The sequence below is a fragment of the Trachemys scripta genome, chromosome 14 (genome assembly GCF_013100865.1).
Source record: "Trachemys scripta elegans isolate TJP31775 chromosome 14, CAS_Tse_1.0, whole genome shotgun sequence".
NCBI classification, from domain to species: domain Eukaryota; kingdom Metazoa; phylum Chordata; order Testudines; family Emydidae; genus Trachemys; species Trachemys scripta.
The window spans coordinates 35,703,951-35,723,956 of record NC_048311.1 but is presented as its reverse complement, the minus strand read 5'-3'; the positions used below and the strand labels follow the sequence as shown (position 1 = coordinate 35,723,956).

Below are 20,006 nucleotides of genomic sequence, written 5' to 3'. Positions count from 1 at the left end.
AGCAGCCAGCTACCAGGGCTATCAGGAGCTCAGCGGGGAGCAATGCGGCTCAGGGTGGCTTTGAAAATCCATTTGATTAATGACCAGCGGTAATGGGTGTTGCTTTTCTGCACTGTGCCTGCCAGTAGTCTGAACCTTGCTTTGACGGCTGTGTGTGTAGTAATGTAACCTTGGAAATACGCCTCTTACTTTGCTCTGAAAATGACTCCCAGCCCCCACCTGCTGCAACCACTAGAGCCCCCTCCCTTGCTACAGCTGGGGAGACCACCCCACACTCCACTCAGCCCCTCCAAAGGCACTGCCAGTGAGGGGGAAAACGATGCCCGGGGAATGGGCTGAGACCCTATAATGCAGGGGTTCTTAAACTGGGGGACGGGACCCCTCAGGGGGGTCTTAAGATTATTACATGGGGGTTCATGAGTGGTCAGCCTCCACCCTAAACCCCGCTTTGCCTCCAGTATTTATAATGGTGTTAAATATATAAAAAAGTGTTTTTAATTTATAAGGGGGGGGGGGTCGCACTCAGAGGCTTGCTATGTGAAAGGTGTCACCAGTACTAAAGTTTGAGAACCACCGCTATAATGCATTCCTCATAGGGGCCACTCCAGTGGCTGCTGTGAGTGTGGGGGTAGTGTGGGCTAATTCTTAGAGCAAGAAGGGGATGGGAGCCAGGATTCTTGGGTTCAATCTACAGGTCTGGCTCTGTGTGACTTTGTTCACCCCCCGTTGAGTGCCTCAGTTTCCCTCCCCCTTCACTTCGAAGTCATCAAGATGGTTTCGTTCTCAAGAAATGGACTTTTATTGCACACAGAAACAGAAATATGTGCCACAGAGGTAAACCTTGGAAACCGCAGGGGAATATACAACTGGGAGGGGGAATGCACATTCACCTTCTGTTTAAAAGTGCACAGGCCTGGCCTATCACACGTCAGTGTATGGGCGGCTGGGATTCCATTCACCCTCCCTGGGGATTGAGTGGAAGGGATACTGCATCGGGCCCCTACGCCAAGTGGAATGTGTGCGAGGGGGGGAGGGGAAGTAGGGCGATGTTAGAGTGCTGTTCTGGAGGGGCTGCAGAGGGAGTCGAGACTTAAAGTATCGCTCCTGAAGGTCAAGCAGACGCCTCAAAATGTCTGTTTGTTCCTTCAGAATCCCCAGCACCTCCTGCTGCATGGCACGCTCAGTCTCCTTGGCTTGCGTCCTGCTCATAACATCCATTTTTTCCGAGACAGCGGTCCTTGGCTTGGTGTCCGCCCTCCCAGAGGCGTTCATTGTCTCATGAGGCGCGTCGGCGCGTGTTCTCTTTGGCCTTCGTCTTATCTGGAAGAGCCCCGCCGACAGTGTGGAGGGAGAGCCCCAGGCCGCGCTCCTGGCTGTAAAAGCACAAAGGAACCATTTCAGCGCAGACCCAGGGTCCAGGGCAGACTTCCTGCATAAAAATCACTCCCTTGAATCCCCGCAAATGTACAGCGGAACATTTGCATTTCTGCAAGGTGTTCATTGGACCGGTTTGCTCTCTTAGCCATGGGGAGTACGGCCCAGGGGCAGGGGCTTCTTCAGAAGTGGGGGAACACAGACCCCTGACACCCAAATTACAGCCATGTTAAACAGCGGGTGGCCATGCCCCCCCGCCCTGATTCCGGCACCCCTTCCCCATTGTGCCCCTGGGTTCTGGCGCCCCTGTCCAGTGATGGGGGTAGGACAAGCTATCACAAGGCAGTGATATCACAAGGGCGTGGATGGAAGAGGAGGGAGAGAAGGGAAACAGGCACTAGTGTTTGCGGTTAGAGCAATTGAAATGAATACTAGCACCATCTCCCATAGGTGACCCTAGCTGATACCACGCTCCTGAGGAAAACAGAGGCGGAAAGGGAACAGCTGCTGCATGCCTTCAGGTATGGACTGGGTCCTTATGCTGCTATCCTGTGTACTGAGATGATGCCTGCCGAATCAATACTGGAGTGGCGCAGGAAAGTGTCCTACCGTGGTGGAAGAAATAAGGCAGCCCTCCCCAGAAACCTTCAATGGATTGCAGACTACCTCCAGGAAAGTTTCCTGAAGATCTCTATGGAGGATTTTTGGGACATTCCTGTGTACATAAACAATCTCTTTCGCAAGGCATCCTCTGCCTAGCTGGTCCGGGCACTGAGAAGCAGAGAGCCACTCTACCTCCACTGATTATTTCAATAAAAAATAGCAAATAAGAACATGTGTCCCTACAATATTAATGCTAAGTGTGTACTCACCAGAGGTACCCTCCCCAGCATCATGGCCAGCCATGCTGCAGTGCTGCAACTGGCTGGACTGCTCCGGGGTTACAAACAGCTCCTGGCTCCCCCGGACAATGGATCCCCCGCTCGCCTGTCTCCAGTTCGTCTCCTCCTCTTCCTCATCCAGCAGCTCCGACTCACCACTGCCTGCGGTGCCCTGGGACTCTGACTCCTCCAAGGATTCCAGGCGGCTCTTGGGGGTGGGGTCATCGCAGAGGATAGCATGCAGCTCTTTGTAAAAGGGGCACGTCTGTGCTGCACCAGAGCGACCGTTCGCCTCCCTTGCCTTCTGGTACGCGAGCCGCAGCTCCTTTGCTTTCACGCGACACTGCAGCAGGTCCCTCTGGTAGCCCTTCTCCACCATGTCCCGAGAGATCTTCTCATAGACATCCGCATTTCTACGGCTGGATTGGAGCTGTGCCTGCACAGCCTCTTCTCCCCACAGGCCAAGGAGATCCAACACCTCCCGCCTACTCCAGGCAGGAGAGCGTTTGGAGCGTGGACCCCGCATGCTCAGCTGGGCAGGCGAGCTCTCCACTCTGAACAAACAAGACATGGGAAATTCTAATGCTCCCGGTCCTTTAACAGGGGAGGGGTACCTGTGTACCCAGCTGCTGGGCAGCGGAGTTAAGAACGCTGACCGGAGCGGTCACCACGGAGCATTGTGGGACAACTCCTGGAGGCCACTTAAGCCGCCGGCATCGACTTCTTTAAGCGCTATGCTTCTCGCGGAGGCAGGGTAATAAAGTGGATGTAGTGGGCGAGTTACGTTGGCAGGAGGGACCTGGTAGTGTAGATGTGTACACAGTTAAGGCGACATAAGCTGCCTTACGTCGACCTAACTCTGTAGTGTAGGCCAGGCCACAGGCAGGAAGTTCAAGCCTGAAGCCAAGCCGAGGAGTGTGTGATGGGGCTGGGAAGGGCCCAGGGAGCCTCTCTGATAGCCAGGGACTGACCATAATGCAGCCTTGGCCACGACCCCACTTCCTTATCACTCTGGCCACCTGCAGGGCCGGATTAACCTTGTGTGGGTCCGGCTCCAAACGTATTTATGGGCTCCCATGGAGGCAATGGAGCATGGCACAGGGAGGTCAGTCCCCAGAGCGAGGGGCCAGCCAGGGGCAATGGGGCATGGCAGGGGCGGCCCTGCTCCACCCAACCCAGTGCAAGAGCACTATTTACAAACCGGCAGTTGTCAGATGCACAGTGGCCCGCCCGGCCCTGTGCTTCCAGCATGTCCCTTCCTCTCGGGAGTGGGCCCATGCCGTGCCACACAGCCCTCCCCACCCAACACAAATACCCCCACTGACTCCCCCTATGCCAAGAGCCCCCCTGGACTCACTACGCCCAGCACCCCCCCCCCGGTCCCCATCACAACTGCCCAGCACCCTACACAGAACCCCCACTCCCTAGTGCTCCAACACACACAGATCTTCAGACACCCCCAGACTCCCCAGAGACCCACTCCCCCAAGCCCTGCCTCCCGGACGCACTCACCGGCCCTGCTGGGAGGCGACTGTGTCTGCCGGGCTGAGCTGGCAGCGCAGCCAGGGCTGATCCCAGTGTTGGGAATCGCTCCGGCTCCTCAGGCGTGGCGCAACTGCCCCGACCGGGCTCCCTAAGGACCCACTTGCCTGGAGGGGCCCAGCCAAGCCCCCCCACACTGTCCGAGACTGGCCAGGCTTCTGCACCAGTCCCAGGCGGCTCAGCTCCAGGGAGACAGGTGGGGCCCCACAGGTGGTGGGAAGCAGACTGCCCAGAGCCGGAGGTGCACTGCGGTCCGGCCAGGGGGCTAAGAGGAGCCGGCGGGTGGGGCCGGGGGTGGAGAGGAGCCCTGGGCCAGCGGAGAAGAGCAAGTGGTGGGTGGGGTGGGTGGGGGGAGCTGGCAGGGTCTCAGGGCTCAGTGCAAGCAGAGCAGGCCAGGGCCCCTTCTGAGCATGGGCCCGGCTCCATGGTGCCACTAGAAACCCGAGACTGGCCACCTGCTGCTGGATTCGATCAGCATCTGCCCTGCCCCAGGGCTGCCCAGAGCTCCTGGGGAATCTGCCCCAGCCCCAGAGCCAGGCAAGGAGTCCCAGTCCCACTCCAGCCCACGGAGGGGAACAGAGACAGACACACACAATCCCCAACCAGCAGCACACGGCCCCAGAGAGACGCACAAACTTCCCACACTGACATTCATCCCCACGGCCCTGCTGGGTAACAACACTGGGCACCTACCAGGTACTCTGGGCTTCTCCTTTCTCTGGTCAGTTTCAATCCCAGGAGCTTTTCTCTCTCTTCCTTCAGAGCCTGCAGTCGGGTCTGGAATTGTTCCTGGGCAAAGGGACATGGGAGGTGCGGGGGAGGGTGTTAATTATTTTTCTTTTGGAGCATGAGGCTCAATGATCCTCCCCTCCCCCCAACAATAACGCTGCTGTGCGGATTTAGCTTTCCAGTTTATTTAACCGAGCAGCAGGCTGGGAGAGCACCCCCATGGCAACTCACGGGCCAGGCCATGGAAGATGCAGGAACTGGAGAACCCCTGGTCACAGAGGAGACCTAGTTTATCTTAGGAATGCAAGCTGGGTCCAGGCCTCCAACTTACAAACCCTAGTGCCTCCCTATGTAGCAGTGGCCTCTCAGCGTGCTTGGTAGAGATCTCTTTCCTACAACTCTGCTCCCATATTGCTGATTGCTAGTAAAACAGAGGGAGACAGGTTTGCTCCAAAAATTCATCATCAATTATTCCTAAGATTGAGGGCCAAGATCAGTAACTTCACCTAATGATCCTGATAAGATCATTGTAATTAACAAATAACATCCAATAAAGTGGCAGAAGATACGGAGTTCAGGTGAAAGGAACCCCAACATCTGAACATCTGGAAATTCACAAGTAAGGTGCCAGACTCCATGAGGTCTGTCTGAACTGCTGAGCTTTGGCCTCTGAAATCTAGGTTTGGAAAAAAGCCACTGGTACAAATATTGTTAGTGGGCAAATATTTCCTACCTTGTCCTCCTGTGCAGCCTCCTCTATGGGAGCCACCCTGTGAGATCTGGCTCAGAGCCTTGGCTCTATCACACACCACACAGAGCGGGGTTTGGTCCACTTCACAGAAGAGTTTCTGGGCCTCCTGGTGTCTCTCACACACTCACTCGTCCTGAGCCCTTGGCCCTCTGGCTATTTCGATAACTCTCGCCAGTTCCCTGCTGGGCTGCAGGTTTCTCTGCTGGGCAGTTTCTCTGCACTGGGGGCAGGAGAAGTTTGGCTCCGACTCCCCCCAGCACTGGCTGATGCAGGCCCGGAAGAAGTTGTGCCCGCAGTGGACAGACACGGGCTCGTGGAAATACTCCAGGCAGATGGAACAAGAAGCTTCCTCCCGGAGACTTTCTGCAGTGCAGGGCTCTCTGCAGGCAATGGACCCCGGCGGGAAAGGGGTAACCAAGTTAGTTTGAATTTACAGCCCTCTGGCAGAGGAACACAGGATGGAATTGGGTGTTTCCCTTCCTGGATCTGTCTCATTGGCTGAGCCGCGTCTGTGACTTCTCCCAGCCCCTGGGGGATCTGGTGAGAAACGTGATCCTCTGTGTGCTGGGGACAGTGTTTAAACTCAGGTTAATAGGACATTTACACTGGAAATCAAGGTTTCAGAGTAGCAGCCGTGTTAGTCTGTATCCGCAAAAAGAACAGGAGTACTTGTGGCACCTTAGAGACTAACAGATTTATTAGAGCATAAGCTTTCGTGGACTACAGCCCACTTCTTCGGATGTAGTCCACGAAAGCTTATGCTCTAATAAATCTGTTAGTCTCTAAGGTGCCACAAGTACTCCTGTTCTTTTTACTGGAAATAAAGTCAGACAGAGAGATTTTGTTCCCTTAGGGGAAAACAGACTTTAAAGGCATAGTCACTCCTTGAAAATAAATAAATAAATGGAATTCAGTTATTTGACTCCCAAATCACCACATAAGAACAGCCACAATGGCTCAGACAAGGTCCATTAAGCCCAGTGTCCTTCTGACAGTGGTAGGGTGACCATGTGACTGGTTTTTGATTGGAACACGCGGTCGAAAAGGGATCCTGGCAGCTCCAGTCAGCACTGCTGACCAGGCTGTTTACTGTCTGGCTAGCGGTGCCACTCAGCGGGGCTGGCAAGGTTCCCTGCTAGCCTCCATGACGTGCGGCTCCTGGGAAACAGCTGGCATGTCCTCACTCCGGCTCCTACGCATAGGGGCAGCCAGGGGGCTCTGCATGTTGCCCCCCCGCCCCAAGCACCGCCCTCCCACACTTCGAACTCCCCAGCCCAGAGCCCCTTCCTGCACCCCAAATCCCTCATCCCCAGCCCCACATCAGAACCTGGCACTCCCAGCTGGAGCCTGGCACCCCCCGCCTCCCAACCCCCTGCCCCAGCCCGGAGCCCACTCCTGCACCCTGAACCCCTCATTTCTGGCCCCACCCCTGAACCCACACCCCCAGTCCAGAGCCCGTATCTTCTCCCACACCCCAACCCTCTGCCTCAGTCCAGAGCCCCCTCCTGCATCCCAAACCCCTCATCCCTGGCCCCACCTCAAGCCCGCACCCCCAGCTCGAGCTCTTGCATCCCAACCCATTGCCTCAGCCTGGAGCCCCCTCCCTCACTCTGAACTCCTAATTTCTGTCCCCACCCTGGAGCCTGCACCCCCAGCCGGAACCTGCACTCCAGCCCCCGGAGTCAGCCCAGTGAAAATGAGCAAGTGAGTGAGAGTGGGGAGAGCTAGTGACTGGGGGTGGGAGATGGAGTGAGGGGGGCATGAGGTCTCAGAGAAGGGGTGGGGCATGGGCGGGGTCTTGGAGGAGGGGCGGGGCAGGGGTGGGGCAAGGGTGTTCAGTTTTGTGCCAGCAGAAAGTTGGCAACCCTAGACAGTGGCTGATGCCAGGTGCCTCAGAGGGAATGAACCGAACAGGTAATCATCACGTCACGTGAGCCATCCCCTGTCACCCATTCCCAGCTTCCGGCAAACCTGGCTGAGTGGGAGCCATTTAATCAGCACGGAGGCAGGAATCTCCTGGTTTCCATACAGGGCGCAGCAGGAGGCATGGGGCAGGATGGTCCGGGAGATCAGAGGCTGCTAGGAGCAAGCAGGCTCCAGCAGAGAGGCCTGGGAGTACAGGTATGTCTGCACCGCACTGAAAGATCTGTGGCCTGGCTGCGGCTGGCCTGGCTTAGCTGACTCGGGTTTGCAGGGCTCTGAAATATCAGTGTGGACATTGGGTCTCAAGCTACAGGGTCCGCGGCTGCCCGCGCAGTTCTTCCCATGGCCCGGCTGTGGCTCTGAGGACCTGCTTCAGACACAAGATTCTGGCTGATGTATCTTTACCAGTGGCCCACTAGACCCTTCCTTTCTGCTTTCAGGAAGAGTGGCTGGCAGAATATGGATCATATCATACATTCAGGGCTTTGGAGCGGAGCCCGGAGCTGGAGCGCGGAGCAGCTCCGGAGCAGTGGAGCTGCAGGTTTTTGCCTGGAGCTGGAGCGGAGCCGGAGCACAGCTCCAAAGCCCTGGATACATTAATACATTTAACACATGCTACATTATTAGCATTATTTTATTTTTTATTCTAAATTATACAAAATACAAACATAAAATCCTCTTACTACACACTGCAGTGGCACACTGTGGACGCGCCCTCAGCTGCCAGAACAGAATTTGACCAAGCTTCGTAGTGTTGTGTGTAGACCAGCCTCAGTCCTATTGACGCGGCTTGTCACACGGCGATTTCATACTGTGTCCTGCCCAGAGAGGGGGGGAATTTCCCCTCCCCAGGGACTGCAACTCCTCACAGCTCAGAAAATGAAGGAGCTTCAGCAAGGGAACCGCCCAGTTGCTGACCAAGGCTGAAGAGATTGTAAAGTGAAACTAACCTTTTCATTCTCCCCCTGGCAGGCAGCCATGGCAGCCCCGGATCCTGTGGAGTGTTTGCAAAAAGAAGTTTCTTGTTCCATCTGTCTGGATTATTTTACTGACCCGGTGTCTATCGATTGTGGGCACAACTTCTGCCGCGATTGCATCAGGCAGTGCTCGAAGAAATCAGAGGCCAAACTCTCCTGCCCTCAGTGCAGAGGCACGGCCCTGAAGAGAAAATTCAGGCCCAGCCGGGAGTTAGCAAATGTGGCCGAAATAGCCAAACGGCTGAGTTGCCAGGCTGCCCAAGGGGCTGGAAGGGAGAGGGTGTGTGAGACCCACCAGGAAGGTCTGAAACTGTTCTGTGAGGAAGATCAAAGCCCCATCTGTCTGATCTGCAGAGAGTCCCGCGCTCACAGATTTCACACTGTGGCTCCCATAGAGGAAGCTATCCAGGACTACAAGGTAAGAAACTACGGTTTAGCGCCATTTTTGTACCAGCTTTTTTTTTTTTTAATCCTTATTCTTTTCTCTATTTCAAAGGACACATAGCAGGAGTCAGATAATCTCTCACATGCACAAATCTGTAGAGGGAAAGTGACCACACCTCCCTTAGATTAATAGAGGATATTGTGAAGGCCAAGACTATATCAGAGTTCAAAAAAGAACTAAATATGATCATGGAGGACAGGTCCATCAATGGCTATTAGCCAGGATGGGCAGGGATGGTCCCAAGCCTCTGTTTGCCAGAAGCTGGGAGTGGAGGACAGGGGATGGATCACTTGATGATTACCTGTTCTGTTCACTCCCTCTGGGGCGCCTGGCATTGGCCACTGTCGGAAGACAGGATACTGGGCTAGATCAGGATACTGGGCTAGATGGACCTTTGTTCTGACCCAGTATGACTATTCTTGTATGGCCAGAAGGGACCAGTATGATCATTTTGTCTGCCTTCCTGTATAAAACAGGCCATAGAACTTTGCCCAGTTACCCCTGTATCGAACTGAGTGACCTGCGTTTAGCTAAACCACTGCTTCCAGAAAGGCATGCAGTTATGATCAGAAAACTTCAGGAGTTGGAGAAACTCTGCCACTTCCCTGGCTACTCACCCTCACGGTTAACATTTTGTGCCTTGTTTGTCATTTGAAATGATCTGTCTTTAATTTCCAGCCATTTGTTCTTGTTGCATTATCACCCAATCCACTAGATTAAAGAGTCCTTTAGTACCTGGCATTTTTTCCCCCTTTGAAGGTATTTATGCACTAATCAAGTCACCTTTCAATAGTCATGATAAAAATAATCAGATTGAAATCCTTAAATCTCTCGTTGTAATGGCTGGTCTACACTGAAAACTTACACTGACATAGCTACGTCTCTCAGGGATGTGAAAAAAATCCCCCTAGCCCTAGTGTAGACAGTGCTACCCCACTTCTTTGCTCAACCTAGCTACCGCCTCTTGGGGCGGTGAATTAACTACAATGGCCAGAGAACCTCTCCCATGGCTGTAGCGAGTGTCTACACTGAAGTGCTACAGCAGCCACTGTAGCGGTTCAATTGTAGACATATCCCTGAGTCATTATTTCTAGCCCTTCAGTCATTTTTGTTGCTCTTTACTGCACCCTCTCCGATTTTTCATCGTTCTTGTAAAAAAGTGGACCCTGGAATGGGAGGCAGTATTCCAGGATCAGCCTCACCATGAACATATACACAGGTAAAAAAATATACAAACTAGTCACGACTCCACTGTTTATATATCCAGGGATCATATCAGCCTCTGCATCGCAGTCGGAACACATGTCGAACTGTTTGTCCACACTGACATCTAAATCCATTACAGCAGTGGTCCTCAAACTTTTGAGGGTCCCCCTTACCCCTGTCCGCGTCCCCCTGGCTCCCCCCCCCCCGAGCCAGGACCGGGAGCAGGGCTGCAGCTCCAGGCGGGGGAGGGAGGGCAGACAGGGGTAAGGGGGTTGAGGCTGCGTCCGGAGCTGGGGTGGGTTGGGGCTGGGCCAAGGCTGGGGGCAGGTGCGGGACCAGACCCGCAGCCGAGCTGAGATGGGGTCCAGCAGCTGGGCCCGCAGCCAGGTATGGCTCCGCTCCCGGCCTCGCCCCCAGCCTCGGCCCCGGCCCTGGGGCCGGGAGCGGAGCTGCACTGAGGCTGGGGATGGGACTAGGAATGGGGCCGGGAGCCGGGCACACGGAGCAGAGCTGGGGGCGGGGAGGGGTTGGGTGGCGCTCCTTCCCTGCCCCCTGTGGGGTCTGGCCTGGGTCCCATTGTGCCCCCCCGGACATTCCTCCACAACCCCCTAGGGGGGCATGCTCCACAGTTTCGGGACCTCTGCATCACAGGGTCACTGCTTTCCAGGATACAGTCTCTCCTTCTGTAGGTCTGGCCTGCATTCCTCGTTCTTAGATGTATAACTTTGAATTTGATTGTAATATACATTTAACTTATCAAATGATCCAGATCGCTCTATACGACTGCCCTATCTTCTTCATTATCTACCACTCCACCAATCTTCACATCATCCGCACATGTAGTCAGCATTGATTTTATATTTACTTCCTGGTCATTGATAAAAATATTGAATAGTTTTAGGTCTTGCACTGATCCCTGCAGAACACCCCAATTCAGTGATGGTTCCCTATTGAAAACTATTTTTTGAGGCAGGTCAGGCAGTCCTTAATCCATTTAACATGGGCTCTGCTGACACTGTGTAGTGTTGATTGCATTATCACCCCACATTCTGATTAAAAGTCAAATGCCTTCCAGAAGTGTAAGTATAGTACATCTGTACAGTCAACAATTAAACCTGTAATCTCATTGAAAAAAAATTGAATCAGATTTGACGACCTGTTTTCCGTAAAACCACGTTGACTGGCATTAATTATATTCACATGGAATCCCATATCAGTTTTTCCAGCATTGTGCCTGGAATTGATAGGCTAACCAGCCTAAAATCATCCAGATCATCTGATTGCCCTTTTTGATGACTGGCATGACATTAGAACGCTTCCAGTCTTCTGGAGTTTCCCTACTGTTCCAAGAGTGAAACATGAACACCAGCTAGCTGGAGATCTCCTCAGCCAGTTCCTTTGGAGTTAGTTATCTGGGAACGCGGATTTAAAAATGGTTATCCCTCCTAGATGTTTTCTAACATCCCCCTTGGTTGCAAATGGGCTGGGAAATACTTCATCATCCTCACATGTGGAATGGATCATCCTGCTTCTTCCAGAAATATTTATGGAACACTTCTGCCTTTTCTGCATTGTTCTTAGCAGGTTTATCATGATCATGATGTAGTGATGTGCCAATACCATTGTTAGGGGGTTTGTTTGTTTTTTCTGATATGCTTAAAAAACTCCTCCTTGTTGTCCTTAGCCATGCCAGTTGTGATTTTTTTCCCCCCTGATGTCTCTGGCCTCCCTTATCAATTTTCCACATTTCATTACTTCACATTCATATTGAGTACTATCTACTTCCTCTTTCCCCCTTTTGTTATGTATTGTTCTAAGAAAATCAATCACAGAAGAAAATAGCCCCCTTTCCCCAATGAAATCTCATCCAGACCATTTCCCCCGCAAGGAACAAATCCAGATGCAATTGCAGACTCTGAAAGAAGAGAGAAGAAAGCTCCTGGGGTTTAAAGTGACTGGAGAGAGGAGAAGCCAGGAATATCTGGTAGGTGCCCATTGTTATTATCCAGCAGGGACATGGGCGTGGGTCTCTCTCTCACTGGGTCAGCCTCACTCTTTGACCAGTAGAGTGAACAATAAAAATCAAAAGATGCTCAGGTTGCTAGATCAGCACCTAAAGCAAAACGCACAGGAGTCACCGGGAAGAAGAAATCAAACAGCCACAAGCGAGGCTGTTCCCGATCTCTTGCACGGAGCTATAACCCTGACAGTTACTTCACCGGAATGGCCCTGTGCCAAAATAATGCAGACTTGCTCCAAACGCAAAATCGGTGGCCACAAACTAGGGGTGGAAAGTGCAAAGCGCAGTCTAAAGCAGCGTTTCTCAAACTGGGGATCCCGACCCAAAAGGGGGTCGCAAGACTATGGTGGGGGAGTCGTGAGGGCGGCGGCTGCTGGCCAGGCGCCCAGCTCTGAAGGCAGCGCTGCCACCAGCAGCAGCGCAGAAGTAAAGATGGCCTGGTATGGGGGGGCTGGGTTGTCACAGTATTTTCAAAGGGGGTCCCAGAAAAAAAAGTTTGAGAACCCCTGGTCTAAACCCAGAGAGGATGGGCTGAGCAGGCAACAGGACAGAGAGAGACACTTTCTACTCCAGCGGACTAAATACAAGGAAGTGAGAGACAGATATTGCCTCAAAAGTATGAGCAACCATAGAAGGTTTCTCAGCCAAACATGATGAGGATAAATTGTGTGCGACCCTGGGAGGAAGCGAAGAGACATCAGCGATAGCAGCTGGCCACTGGGTCACGAGCTTCCTAACTCTGAGGAGCGTTAAGCGCTGGGAGAGGTTAACTTGGGTGGTTGTAGAATCCTTGACCTTGGAGGTTTTTAAGGACAATTAAAGTCACCCTCCTGTACATTCAGGGCCCAGTTATATGTCCCCTGAATCTCTATGTTCTTGACCTGCCTTTCTTTTCCCTGTGTTTTAATCTGTTCATTACAGGAACAGACGAAAACCCAGAGGTGCAAGATCGTGTCGGAATTTGAGCAGCTGCGCCATCTACTGGAGGAACAAGAGCGGCTCCTGCTGGCCCAGCTGGGAGAGCTGGAGAAGGAGATTGTGAACTGGCAGAATGGGAGTGTCACCAAACTCTCGGAGGAGATTTCCCATCTCAGTGAGCTGATCAGTGAGTTAGAGAAGAAGTATCAGCAGCCAGTGAGTGAATTCCTGCAGGTGAGACCTCCGTTCTAGGCAAGAACTGGAGCCTAGGAAACGCCGTGTCTGATTTATGGTATTTCATTCAAATATGTTGATTTTTTTACTTCACATTTTGTCATGGTGTTGAGATCCTGGGCGAGCATGGGCAGCAGGGATAATAGGCAGAGGAGGCTCTACCTCCCCTGGTGCTGCCGCAGTTGCGGGGTTTGGCGGCAAAATTTTTGCTTTATTATGCCCCATTTAGGTTCCGGGGCGGCTGAGGGGTGGTATGTTCTATTTAGCTTCCTGGGTTCCTCAGTAATCTCCCTGGACTCCAAAGGGATTGTCACCTTGGCCTGGATTCACTCAATGTTGCAACACCTGGCTTTTCGGCCCCTTGAAAATCACTGGCGTCCACCAAGCTGGGTTAGCCGCCGTGGCTCCCTATTCAATGCAGGCTTGGTAGGGAGCTGCCTCAGCCAGCCAATGGGAGATGCTGATGAGAGAGATGTGTGCTAAGCCCAGAGTTAGAAGTCTAAACCTGGGATGCAGGGAGGCTCCTAGCTCTGCTTGGGAGCCACAAACAGGACCTGCTCTCCTCACTTAGGCATTTCTTGCGAGAAGGGCTTAGGGCCAGGGGTTCTCAAACTTCATTGTACTGCAACCTCTGCTGACAACAAAAATTACTACATGACCCCAGGAGGCGGGACCAAAGCCCGAGCCCTGCTGCCCTGGGTGTGGGGGCCTGCAACTTGAGCCAAGCGGTGGGGCTCAGGCCTCAGCTTTGGCCCCAGATCCCAGCAAGTCTAACACGAGCCCTGGAGACCCCATTCAAATGGGGTTGCAACCCACAGTTTGAGAATCACTGGCTTAGGCATCTGCTTAACGCCAGACAAAATGGCTGGATGAGGGGATGAAGCAGGCTGTGCCTCAGAAACCTGTAACGTAGTGGTTAGTGTACTCGCTTAGGCTGTGGGTGACCCCTGTTCAAGTCCTGCTCTGGTGAGCAGGGTGTCTGCCCCCCTCTTAGGTGAGTGCCTGCCCTAGAGGATGGACTGCGGTGGGTCTTGCTGCTTGAAGCCATCTTTGTGCTTTATTTACATATTAATTAGACCAGAGACAGAATGAGAATCACCCGCCAGTGCAGTGAGGCCTCTTCCCCTTCCTCTGACCCCATCCCTGGGTCTTGTGCTTACCTGATTGGGCCCTATGGGAAAGCTTGGAATAGGAGCCGCTCTTCTCCACTGGTTCATGGATCGGACTGGGGCTTGGATGTGACGTAGGTGCCTGGACACCAGATGCTGCCTGCCAGAAGCTTGGGGGACTTGTACAGTGAAAATGTAGGTGCAGTGTGAGGCTGGTATCCTCATTTCACACACGAGGCACGGAAAGATGAAGTAAAGCTCGCCAAAGCCACAGAGGAAGGAGCTGGGCCAGCAGCTGAACCCGGATCTAAGTCTGCCCCGGGCCATTAAGTCACTTTGTGTTAGGCAATAAAGGTCTATCGGTTGGACAGCAGGTGTGCCAGCCGGGCACACCAGCAGCGCTGCTGCGTTCAGATCCTCATGTGGCCAGATCCCGACCTCTGGGGGCCTGCTGTTTGATCAATTCGTTATTTCATAATAACTGATTTGTGCTTAAAAGGGGCAGTGGCAGGAAAGTGCGAAATTAACAAAGCACTGATGCTCACCAAATAGAGCGGAAGGTCATAGGGATAAAATGCATGGAAAGATGCAAAGACCCTTCATTGTTCATTATGGTTGTTACTGCTGTGAGACTGAGCTCTCTGTATCTCTCTCTCCCCTGTAGGACATCAGAAGCACCTTGATCAGGTATGTGGCTCCTTCTCCTTCCCACTTGACTGTGTGGGAAGCTCGCCCCACAACTCAACAGCAAAGCACATGGGAGAGGGCCATAGTTCAGCTTCTCCTCTTTAGCTGGGGATGACTGGCTGATTCTGGTCCCCGAAGGAAGCACGATTCAATTTGATTATATATACTGTGGCAAATTGCCAGCACTACTTTGATGGGTCTCGTGCTTTCTCTTCGCAGGGGGCGGTTCAGGGCGCTGTTTCTTACCCCTGAACTGGAATATTAACTGCCCCACTAGTGTCCTAGGGGAGGGGAGTGGAGAGGGAGGGACCCGGGCCCGCCCTCTCCTCCGGGTCCCAGCCCAGGGGCCCTAGGGATAGCAGTAAACCACTTGAACTAGCGGTTTCCTTCCCCTGGGCTACTTCCCTCTCCTGCCCTTCAGCTTGTGGGGGCTTCCTGCCCTCCTTCTGCACAAGCCAGGTGTCCCTTTACCTAGGGTCTTGATCTTCTTCGCCCACTGCAGCACTTCTCCAAACTTTCTTCTGCTTCCCTCCAAACTGCTCTCTGCTCCAACATCAATCCATTCTGCTTCAACTCCTTCCCTTGTCTGATTGAAGCAGGGGTTTTTTATCAGGTGACTGGCTTCAGGTGCTCTAATTGGCTTCAGGTGCTTTAATTGACTTCAGGTGCTCTAATTAATCTATAGCAAACTTTCTTCCCTCTACAGGGAATAAGGCTCCCTTTTAACCCTCTCCTGCTGTCCTCTGGCCATGCTGTATCACAATACTAAGGGGCTATACTGCAGTCATGAGGTATGGTTTTTGCTCCTAGCCGGCCTACAGCTCACGTACTGAGAGCAACCAACCTTCAGCGGCATGTGCTTTCGCACAGGCAGTATAAACCCGCTCAGAACCTTGGGTCATTACTCACCTATGCTGAAGCATGTTCTGCCACGGCTTTACAGTCCGGTACCTGAGCTTGCTCAATGAAAGCTACCTCGGGTACGTTAACTGGCATTGCAATCCAGGGCTGGCTTTAGGAAGTGTGGGGCCCGATTCGAATACCCGGCGGCGGTCCGGGTCTTCGGCGGCACTTCGGTGGCGGGTCCTTTACTCGCTCTGGGTCTTCCGCGGCACTGAAGGACCCGCCACTGAAATGCAGCTGAAGACCCGGAGCGAGTGAAGGACCCGCCGCCGATGTGCTGCCGAAGACCCGGACCGCCACCAGGTGAGTAAAAAAATTAAAAAGGTGCCTAAGTTAGGTGCTCTTCTTTAGGGTGCGGGGCCCTCTTAGGCGCAGGGCCCGATTCAGGGGAATCGGCCTTAAGCCGGCCCTGTTGCAATCACATCCCAGGATTGCAGTATAAGCCATACCCTGAATAAATAAAGCCCCGTCTCCCTAGCTCAGCCTGTGGGGCAGAGTCACCTTTGGTATAGAAATCTCCCACTGCTGAACAAACCCCCAGGGTAGATTCCATTTCTACTAGACTGTAGAATTAGCCATCCTAGGGAAAGGACTCGTCCGTCATCTGAATGTGTGTATTGAGTAACTTGGATACCTGAGGGACTGACACATCTGGCAGTGGGCTTTGGGTTTTTTCACCTCTGTGTCACAGGTTAGGACCCTGGCCAGATCAGCCATGATCAAAAATCTTCCCCACCCGATGAGTCTTTGGGGAGTTCTTGCTGGAGTCTTTGGGGAGTTCCAGCATGCCCTTTCCCCCCAGTGTGGAGTGGTGATGCCTCAGTTTCTCCACATGATTTTCAGCCCGCTTCCCCTGTAGAGGTGGCTTAGCCCTCCAGCCAAGACACTTGTTCAACCCCTTCCAGGGTAACAGAGTCTTCTGGTCAAAATCCAATAGAAACACCAGACAAAAGAATCATTAGCCCAGCTGGGGTCTGCTTCCAACCTCCTTCCTAGCAGGCAGGCTCCTATCTGCAAGGGCCTGTCTCAACACCCAGAACATGTGCCTAGGCTTCAAGCAAACCAATAATCCAGTAGAGGCCTGCTCTCCTGCCATGGGCTCTGGGCAGCTGCCATCCCCAGACAGCATTGATTTCAACTGGAGCTATGCACCTATCCCTAACCCTAACCCTAACCCTGGCTGCTTAGTCCAGCAGCATTCACTGGCGTGAAAGTCACGTTACAAGCCGATAAAATAAAGAACAATCAATAAAAAAGCCTGTCTTCCTCCAGGTGCAAGGTGGGGGACTTCCAGCAGCCACTGGAGATTTTTCCAGACGTGGAAAAGAGACTCAGCAATTTCTCTCAAAAAAATATTGTTCTGAAGGAGACACTGAGGAAATTCAAAGGTACCAAGGGGGCGCAAATCCAGACGTGTGTCTGTGACGGGGAGGATTTAGGCACTAGGCAATTGGCTGCTAAGGGAAAGCCCAGCTAAATAACAGTAAAGGAATATATCATCATCCCTGAAGTAGGGCTAGGGTTTGGAGAGGTGTATATAATTGTGTTCTCATAGATGGATTTGCGCATCTATCTTAATTACTGAGGAGCGCGATATACTGGGGATGACATCAGTTCTACCTAACACAAAGGGATCAAATCATATTCTTGATTCTATTTTATTTCAAACTGCCTAGGAATTCGCAGGAGGTGAAACTCACCCCTCTGCTGAGAGCCAATGGTCCATCGTCTCTCACTTGAATTATATTTTGGAGATTCAAGAGGTGCATAGATCTTGGCCTGGCCCTTCTGTAGCGGGATGAATTCACACTCTGTCCACCTTAATTTCCTTCTGTCTGGATAGCTCTGTCCCATCCCATCCATTTGTTTCCCATCATTAAAGTCCTGTTAGACTGGTGAATTGCAGAAATCTTCTCCTAAAGATAACACCATGACACGCCTCTCTCCTCTCTCTAGATTCTCTGCCGTCTGAATTGGAGGTGGAATGGGGTGAGTGTCTGGAAAACAGCTGGAAAAGTGACTTGTGTCAGGGATATTTCCCTACTGAGAAGACCATGAGAGTTGTGGCTTGGGCTTTGCTTGCAGAAGAAGTTTCTGAGGTCGGACAAAGTAGCCTCTTGGCAATGAAGGAGGAGCTTTACAGGAAAGGGGGAAGGCCTTTAGCACCCCAGTATTAGTAATCCTTTAATTGCTGTTATCCCATGGGAGTGAGAAGGGGGCTGTCGGGCCATATGGAGACTGGCCAGCTCCCATCGCCACTGAAAAACAGCTTTGCTAAAAATTGGAAAATTTGGAAGTTGTTTCGATTTCTCGTGTCTCAAAATTCCACCCTGCCCCTGGGCTGGGGAGAGGAGTCTTGAGTTGGTGCCTTTTACATTCCCCGTGGGCTGGGGTGACCACCTGGGCTCTTTGGTATAAACAAGAGGCCTCTGCTCTCATTCGGGGCCACTGATTCCAACCCTCCAGGGTCATTCCATGTACACTGGGGTTTGCGTTCTCCCTTTGGCTGCCTTCCGGGTGGGTACAGGACGTCTCTGCAGCAGGCAGCATGATTCTCTTGTCTCTCTCTACTGCTAGGAGTGTCCCAGCCAGGCCGGGGCTGCTGGGGAGTGTCAGAAATGGTCCCAGCCTCCCCCAGGGCTGAGCTCTGCCCCTAACGCTCTGATTCTCTCTCCCCCCCAGTGAATGTGACTCTGGATCCGGACACGGCGAATCCCCACCTCGTCCTGACCGAGGATCGGAAAAGCGTGCGGTGGGAGGACACGCCTCAGAATCTGCCCGACAATCCTGAAAGATTTGATACGTACTGCTGCGTGCTGGGCCGGGAGGGATTCACCTCGGGGAGGAACGACTGGGAAGTGCACCTGGGGCAGCAGGGATTCTGGACTGTCGGGATCGCCCAAGAATCTGTGTGGAGAAAGGGATGGATCAGTCTGGACCCCGCCCAGGGGATCTGGGCTGTGGGGCTCTGTGGGGGACAGTACCGGGCTTACCCCGACACCCTGCTTCCTCTGAGTAGGAGGCCTGGGAGGATCCGAGTTTCTCTGGACTATGAAAGGGGGCAGGTGGCTTTTTTTGATGTTGATAACGAGGTCCCGATCTTCACTTTCCATCCTGCCTCTTTCAATGGGGAGAGAATCCTCCCTTTCTTCTGGGTCTGGGAATCCCAGCTCACGCTGTGTCCCTGAGCTATGGGCTAGTCTATCCCAGTGTGGACCATGAACCGGGCTCCTCCGGCCTCTGACAAGCCCAGCTCTATGATCCTGAAAACTGACGTGTATTTCTGAGGTGTCAAAACCAGGAAGAGAGTGAAGCGGTCGGGCTAGAGAAGCAATGGGCATGGCCTAGCCTGTGTGTCTTCATCCTCCGTTCTTGGGGAGGACTGTAGGTGTCGGAAGGGTGAGCAAATTAGAAATTCTGTAGCAAGTTCTCTGGATTTTGTAGCCCCTGGGCAAAATTTCATGGGAGCTCCAGCTAGTTGTTTCCTATGGAGTATTTGACTTGAAGTGAAATGGGGTATTTATTTTGGCACTGAATTGGGTTTATTTTACTCTGTTCCCACACGGTCAGTTTCCGGGCTCCCATTCATGTGTTTATTGACATTGTTGGGAGAAGGAGAATCTGAAGGCTTTGGCTGCTGGTTAGTACTAATAGGGCCTTTAAGGACGTTTGGGACTGTGGATGTTTCTGCTAAAAGCGATTGGCAGTCAAAGGGTTAACAACGTCGACGAATGAAATCGCCCTCTTTAGGTTTCAGAGTTAAACCCGTTGACTTCAATGATGTACTCCACATTTCTCAAGGCTGTGTGGTAAGAATGGGTGAGGGACAACAAGATGGGTCCTGAAGGATGGACCTGGAAAGAGATGGAGAAAATGTTATGGACTTTTATAGTGTTATTGTTTTAGCAAGTGGATTCTGTGTCTTTATGATCCACCAAATGATTGTATTAAAGTGTCTTGATCGCTCCAATGGGCTCCCTTGTCTTTCCTGTTTAGTACACAATACAGTAGCACCTCAGAGTTACCAACACCAGAGTTACAAAGTGACCGGTTAACCACACACCTCATTTGGAACCGGCAGTACGCAGCCAAGCAGCAGTAAAGCCAAAACAAAAAAAAAGCAAATACAGTACAGTGCTGTGTTAAACGTAAACTACTAAAAAAAATAAAGGGAAAGCAGCATTTTTCTTCTGCTTAGTAAAGTTTCAAAGTTGTGTCAAGTCAATGTTCAGTTTGAAACTCCTGAAAGAACCACCATAAAGTTTTGTTCGGCATTACGAACATTTCAGAGTGACGAACAACCTCTG

The 20,006-nt window shown here is 52.4% G+C and overlaps 2 protein-coding genes across 2 annotated transcripts; one reads left to right on the top strand and one right to left on the bottom strand.

Moving 5' to 3' along the window:
* Positions 1 to 783: 783 nt before the first annotated feature.
* Positions 784 to 5,402, bottom strand: LOC117886989. The gene is made up of 4 exons (XM_034789207.1): positions 5,260 to 5,402; positions 4,491 to 4,586; positions 2,247 to 2,809; positions 784 to 1,373 (listed from the first exon to the last, which is right to left on the bottom strand). The coding sequence occupies exons 3-4, from the start codon at positions 2,779 to 2,781 to the stop codon at positions 922 to 924; spliced, it is 987 nt and encodes a 328-aa protein (XP_034645098.1). The 5' UTR covers positions 2,782 to 2,809; positions 4,491 to 4,586; positions 5,260 to 5,402; the 3' UTR covers positions 784 to 921.
* A 2,574-nt stretch (positions 5,403 to 7,976) lies between these two features.
* LOC117886965 (zinc finger protein RFP-like) lies at positions 7,977 to 19,682 on the top strand. Its single transcript, XM_034789156.1, has 7 exons — positions 7,977 to 8,595; positions 11,717 to 11,812; positions 12,770 to 13,000; positions 14,774 to 14,796; positions 16,972 to 17,087; positions 17,656 to 17,688; positions 18,382 to 19,682. The coding sequence occupies exons 1-7, from the start codon at positions 8,179 to 8,181 to the stop codon at positions 18,885 to 18,887; spliced, it is 1,422 nt and encodes a 473-aa protein (XP_034645047.1). The 5' UTR covers positions 7,977 to 8,178; the 3' UTR covers positions 18,888 to 19,682.
* Positions 19,683 to 20,006: the final 324 nt, after the last annotated feature.

Bases quoted from the DNA above. Each gene is read 5' to 3' on its own strand.
- LOC117886965 (XM_034789156.1), top strand. From the start codon at position 8,179: ATGGCAGCCCCGGATCCTGTGGAGTGTTTGCAAAAAGAAGTTTCTTGT. The intron at 11,813-12,769 runs GTAGGTGCCCAT...TGTTCATTACAG, and splicing joins GGAGAAGCCAGGAATATCTG to GAACAGACGAAAACCCAGAG. The intron at 14,797-16,971 runs GTATGTGGCTCC...GTCTTCCTCCAG, and splicing joins ATCAGAAGCACCTTGATCAG to GTGCAAGGTGGGGGACTTCC.
- LOC117886989 (XM_034789207.1), bottom strand. From the start codon at position 2,781: ATGCGGGGTCCACGCTCCAAACGCTCTCCTGCCTGGAGTAGGCGGGAG. The intron at 1,374-2,246 runs GTGAGTACACAC...GTGCTTTTACAG, and splicing joins TGCTGGGGAGGGTACCTCTG to CCAGGAGCGCGGCCTGGGGC.